The sequence below is a fragment of the Monodelphis domestica genome, chromosome 5 (genome assembly GCF_027887165.1).
Source record: "Monodelphis domestica isolate mMonDom1 chromosome 5, mMonDom1.pri, whole genome shotgun sequence".
NCBI classification, from domain to species: domain Eukaryota; kingdom Metazoa; phylum Chordata; class Mammalia; order Didelphimorphia; family Didelphidae; genus Monodelphis; species Monodelphis domestica.
Window position 1 is genome coordinate 108,158,711 of NC_077231.1, and position 6,747 is coordinate 108,165,457.

Genomic DNA, 6,747 nt, shown 5'->3' on the forward strand with positions numbered 1-6,747 from the left:
AGTGATTATTAATAAACTTTCTGGAAACTAAAAACCTGGAATTGGTAATTAAATTGTAACCGCTGTGTAACTTTAGGCATGCCACTTAATCTCCACTTGCCTCAGTTTTCTCAATTATAAAATATAGATAACACCTACCTCCCAGGATTTTTGTGAAGATCAAATGAGATAATATTTGTAAACAATTTAGTATAATGCCTGATACATAGTAGGCATTATATAAATGCTAGCTACTTTATTATTTCAAAAGTGCATTATTATTTCCTATAAACAACATCCTATTGGCCTTTGCTTTCTAATCTATCCTGCTATCCTTTCATTCTTCAGATGAGTTCATCCCATTCACAGTTACAATCATTAATTCTGAATTTCCTTCCATACTACTATTGTCATTATTTTCCATCCCTTTGTTTCTAACCTCCATTTTATAAAGAATAGGGTAATGTGAGAGGTATGCTCAGCACCTGTATTTTATGTTTGACACAATCTGATTCTGCTCTTCTACCTCTCACTCAGAACCTAATCAGAGGTTCTTAGCCTTTCTCTATTTCTTATATCTCTCATTAGGATCTAGAGTGGATCTTCAATGGTCAGAAAGTTGTGTTTTCCCTTGTGTTTTTGTTGTTGTTTAGGACTAATCTCTCCTTTAATCTTACTCTCTCTTTTCCCTTTATCCTCCCAGTAAAATGAAATGCATTTCTTTTTTGTTTATTTTTTTGTTTTTATATTATCTCTATTTCCAAAGTTATCCCTCCTCCCTCCCCTATCCAAAGAGTCAACTCTTACAACCAAGAATAAAAGAGGAGAAAAAGCAGTTGGACCAAACTAACTAACCCATCAACTAAATTTGACAGTATATATAATGTTCCATACTTATAGTCCCCTGCTTCTACAAAGAAGAGGATAAGTTGAAAAAATGGTTTTAAATCTCTAGAATAGTTTGGAAGTAACTTGTCAAAAACAAATAGAAGATAATACTTTAAAGAGATTAAGAATGGACTTGAGGAAATGGTCTCATCACTGAAAACATCATAGTGTATAGAGTGGAATTGCTCCTTTCCTCCTTTGCTTTTTTCTGGTGCCTTCATGGATAAAGAACTAGATTTGGAGTCAGGACAATTTGAATTATTACTTTTTCTTTATTTTTTTTTGTTGCATTTTGAGTTTCAAGTTGTCTCTCTCTAAACCCTGCATTAGCAAATGCCAGCAACTGAGATATATCACTTTTTTAAAGTCCCTTGCAGTTGATTTGAATGATCATATTATTCAGAATAGCTTAGTCATTCAGTTACTCTTTGAACAATATTGTTATTTTTACATAACACCCTCTTGATTCTATTCCTTTCACTCAACATTATTTAATTCATGTCTTTCCATGTTTTTTCTAAAACCAACCTGCCTTTCATTTCTTATTGACAGCAGTATTCCATCATAATTATATACCACACAAGTTATTCAGATATTTCCCATTTGATGGGCATTCCCTTAATTTTCAATTCTTTGCTACCACAAAGAGAACTGTTATAAATATTTTTGAATATTTAAATTATTTTCTTTTCAGTTTTCCTGATTACCATTGGGAACACACCTAACAGTAGTATTTACTGGATCAAATGAAATACATAGTTTTATAACTTTGGACATAAGTTCAAACTGGTCTCCAAAATGGTTGGATCAGTTCACAATTCTAACAACCATGTATTACAGACCCAATTTTTCCACATCTGCACTCTAGCATGTGTCGTTTCCCCCCTCTATCATTTTAGTCAATCTGATAGGCATGAGATAGTACTTCAGTTATTTAAATTTGCATTTCTATAATCAATAATGGGCAGCTAGGTGGTACAGTAGATACAGTTGAGGCTGGGGTCAGGAAGATCTGAGTTCATATCCAACCTCACTTTTACTGTGATCCTGAGTAAGTTGCTTAACCTCTATTTGCTTCAGTTCCTCATCTGTAAAATGTACACACGGGAGAAGGAATTGGCAAACTACTACAGTATCTTTGTCAAAAAAAAAAACCCATAGAGTCACAAAGAGTCAGACATTACTACCTGACAACAATCAATAATGACTTAGACTATTATGCTAAAAGATGATGATGAACCAGATGATTTCAGAAAGAACTGGAAAGACCTATATGAACTGACGAAGAGTGAAATAAGCAGAACAAGGAAAACACAGTAATTGAAATATTGTGGGACTATCAAATGTAATAGACTCCTAAAAGCAATGCAATGATCCAGGACAATTCTGAGGGACTTATGAAAAAGAATGCTATCCACATATAAAGAACTGTTGGAATAGAAATGCAGAAGAAAACATATAATTTATCAATTGTTTATTTGGGTATATGATTTGGGTTTTGGTTTTATAAGATTTCTCTTGCAAAAATGAGTACTATCAAAATGGGTTTTGAGTGATAGATAATACATTCAAGCCAGTGGAATAGTTTGTCAACCCTGGGGGTGGGAAAGAAAAGGGGAGGGAGGCAACATTTATCATGTAATCTTGGAAAACTCATGTGTAAATTTATTAATGGAATAAAATAAAAAATTTTAAAAAGGACTGAGCATTTTTATATGACTATATATAGCTTTGGTTTTTTTTCCAATAACTCATATTCTTATAAATATGACTTGTATCTATAGAATAGGGATAATACTATCAGAACTTTAACCTAAAAGGGCTGTTGTAAGGCTCAAATGAGATAATTAGTGTAAAGCATTCTAGAAACTTCAAAATGATATAAAAATGTTTACTATTATTAATAAGGCATTTTTCATGGGAACACATCCTGTAAAAACTTAAGGCAGCTGTCACTGCAGGTACTTTATCTCTACATTCAGAGCTATTTAAGATGAAAAAAAAAAAAAAGCAACATCCTTGCCACAAAGTCATGTGTTTCTGTGTCTAAAATGTAATGCTTTATTAATGGGAATGAAATGTCAGATTCATTACCTTCAGCCTTGGTATTGTACCCTAAGGGCCACTGGGCCTTTATCCTCCAGTATGTGTTGTCTCCTCCTGTTTAACTATGAACTACTGGAGAGCAGGAACTATCTTAACCTTTCTATCTGTATCACAACCCTTATCATAGTCACTGGCACATATTATATATATTTAAATACCTTTTCATTCATTCATTCATGAATCCAACCATAAGAACCTTCACAGGAAGTATGCCCTAAAACATTCCTGAAAAGTGGCCATACAGTCTCTGAAGGCTTCTAAAGAGCATCTATATACCACCAGCAATTGACCTTGATCATTTTATAGATGAAGAAAACTAAGGATTAGAGAGGTGAAAGGATTTATTCAAGGTCACTCAGATGAGTCAGTACAGGAACTAGGAGTTGGAACTCAGGTCCCACCTAATTCCAAATCTAGCTATCTTTTCATCACACTTTTGGATCTCCCTAAATTAATATGGGAGTTTTTCTTTAGATGGAATCTTCTGAGACTTAGTTTCCTCATGTGTAAAAAAGGGTTTTGGATCTGATAACAGACATGTAAGATCTAATTTTGTTTTAAGTCTTACAAAAAACTTCAGACAAGTAAAGAAAGATCTAAACAATTGGGGAAATATTAATTGCTTGTGAGTAGGAGAGTCAATATAATAAAAATGAGTATCAATATTACCTAAATTAATGTATTTATTCAGTGCCATACCAACAAAACTATCAGAGTATTATTTTATAGAGCTAAAAAAATAATAAAATTTACCTAGAAGAACAAAACATCAAGAGAGTCAAGGAAATCAGTGGGAAAAAATTGTTAAGGAAGTCAGTCTGGCAGTACTGGATTTCAAACTATATTCAAAGTAGTAATCATCAGAAAAACCTGGTACTGGCTAAGAAATAAAGAGTGGTGGATCAGTGAAATGAATTAGGTACATAACATGACCATAATAATCTTGTTATTCATTCATGCCTAGCTCTTCATAGCCTAGTATGGGAGTTTCTTGGTAAAGATACTGGAGTAGTTTGCCATTTCCTTCTCCAATGGACTAAGGCAGAGAGATTAAGGGACTTGACCAGGGTCACATAGCTAGTGATTATCTAAAATCAGATTTTAATTCAGGTCTTCTTGACTCCAGGCCCAGTGCTCTATCCACTAAACCATCTAGCTGCTTCTGCTATAATAATTGGTCTTTGATAAACTCAAAGATCAATTGCAGGCAAGGATTCACTTACAAAATTCATCTTACAAAAACTGCTGAGAAAACTGAAAAGCAGCTTGGCAGAAACTAGGCATAGAACAACATCTTATAAAAGGTGGTATCAGAAGAAAAAGGGGAGCATGGAAAAAGTTATCTGTCAGACCTATGAACTAAGAAAATCACAGGAAGTAAAGAGGACACAGGGTTAAAAATGCTATCCACTTTTCACATTTTCTTTTTTTTTTGGAACATGGTTAATATGGAAATATTTTGCATGACTTCAACTGTATAAATGAAACATTGCTTTCTTTTCTAATGAGCAGGGAAAAGGAAGCAATATTTTTTAAACGAATATTAAAGTAAAATGCATAAAAACACGAATACTGGATCAGATAAAAGATATGTAAGGTTCCATTCTGTTTCAAGGCTTCTATTTAGACTACAGAATCAGAGAACTGAAAGGAACCTTAGAGGTCAAGTCCAACTTTTTCATTTTACAGGTGAGGAAACTGAGGCTGAGGTTAAATGACAGTTGACAAGTGTCTAAGACAAGAATCCAAATCCACATCTGGGCGACTCCCAGCACACTCCCTTACCCATTAGGCCTCCCAGCTTCAGTGATGGGGTCCTTCCATTCTTTAGGGTGGGTGGGCGCCTCCTGGCCCTCAGGGAGGCCAGGGAGGGCGTGCCGAACTGGAGGATCCGGCGGAGATCCCCGCCCAAAAGTAAACAAGCCTCCTTTAACTCTTCCCCCAGCCTTGGCCACCCTCCACCCCAGAACTTCTTCCAGACACCCACCTCCTCTGATGGTCCGGGCCGGAGGCAGGAACGTCCAGCCCGGCCTCCGTATCGGCTGCGGCGCCCGACATCCGAGACCGGCGGCCGCGCCTCCGAGGTGGGGGCTGCTCGGACTCCTGGGCCGCGCTCTCCGTCGCTGCCACCGGCTCCACCTCCATGGCTGTGGAAGAAGGAGAGCTGGCAAAGGGAGAGAGCCTTAGAGGGGTAGGGGGGGGTGAAGCTCCTTGGAGCCGAGAAGAGCAAAAGGAACTCGGGACCGGCCGAGGCCTCCGAGGAGGGAATAGAGTTTCTGTCAGGAGGTAGTCGCCATAGTCAATATTAGGGGGTTTGAAAATGGCGGCAGGGCACCGGCCAGCAAATCAGCGAGACCCTGGATGGCGTTGCTAGGAGATGCAGGAGTTCCCGCCTCCTATTGAGTCGAGTATAACCGGAGGTCGGGCTGTGGTTTCTCTAGGAACTCTTTAAAGTTGGGGGGAGGGGAGAGGCAAGAGCGGGAAGAGAGAAGAGAAGAGAAGAGAAGAGAAGAGAAGAGAAGAGAAGAGAAGAGAAGAGAAGAGAAGAGAAGAGAAGAGAAGAGAAGAGAAGAGAAGAGAAGAGAAGAGAAGAGAAGAGAAGAGAAGAGAAGAAGAGGAGAGAGAGGTGGAGAAGAGAAAAGGAGAGAAATTAGTTAATATAAAAAAACGAAAACGATTGGCAGTTTCCTTTCATCCTCATGGAACTTACTCCAGGTATCACCAGGTCTTGCGTGAATTTCAAAGAAGAAATATCTCAGAGACGATCTAATTCAATCCGTACCTAAACAATCAATTAATTATTAAGTTTTTACAGTTGATTATCTTTACAATATTGCTGTTGTCAACGTGGAAATCTAGAAGTCCCCAGTTAATGTGTAAATTCTGCTCACTTCAGTCTGTATCAGCTCATATGTCTTCCCAGGTTTTTGTGAAACCATCTCCTTCATAATTTCTCATATCACAATAGTATTTCCTCACATGCATATACCACAACTTGTTTATCCATTCCCCAAATGATGGGCCTCTCCTCAGTTTCCAATTCTTTGCCGTCACAAAAAAGGTTGCTATAAATATTTTTTTATACATAAGATCTATTCTTTCTTTTCTAAGATTTCTTTAGGATACAGAGCTAGTTGTAGTACTGCTGGGTCAACAGATATGCACAGTTTTATAACTATTTGGGCATAGTTATAAATTGTTCTCCAGAATCGAACTAATTCATAGCTCCACCAATAGTGCATTAAAGTTCATATCTCTCTACACTCCCTCTAACATATGTGGTTTCCCTTTTTCTCTCACCTTAGACAATCTTATGGGTATGAGGTTACCCACCTCAGAATTATTTAAATTTGAATTTCTTTAGTTATAAGTGATTTAGAGTATTTTATATGATTATGGACAGCTTTGATTTCTTCCTCTAAAAATTGCCTGTTCATATTTTTTGACCATTTTATAAATTTGGCTCAGTTCCTTATATATTTGAGAAATGAGATTTTTATCAAAGTTTGTTGTAAAATTTCCCCCATTTCTTTTTCCCAAACTTCTTCCCCCTCCCCCCCATTTCTAATTTTGGCTGTATTTGTTTTGCATGTATAAGAACCATTTAATTTTATGTAATCATTATTATCCATTTTGCCTCCTGTGAACCTCCTCTAGTTTGGTTATGAATTCCCCCCCTCTCCATAGATCTGACAGATAATTTCTTCCATGCTCCTCTAATTTTATGTATCCATTTTCAACTTATCTTGATTTTTAGAGTTGATGGTTCAAGCC

At 36.9% G+C, this 6,747-nt stretch overlaps 1 protein-coding gene across 2 annotated transcripts in view; it reads right to left on the minus strand.

The window, feature by feature from the left end:
* NET1 (neuroepithelial cell transforming 1) overlaps nt 1-5,319 on the minus strand; it is a 68,870-nt gene extending 63,551 nt beyond the window's left edge. Inside the window, exon 1 of one of the 2 annotated variants that reach the window (XM_001374355.5) lies at nt 4,961-5,319. In XM_001374355.5, the coding sequence (XP_001374392.1) occupies nt 4,961-5,118 (158 nt within the window). In that variant the 5' untranslated portion in view covers nt 5,119-5,319. The remainder of the gene's footprint in view (nt 1-4,960) is intronic. The other variant, XM_056799035.1, reaches the window with a different exon arrangement.
* Nucleotides 5,320-6,747: the final 1,428 nt, after the last annotated feature.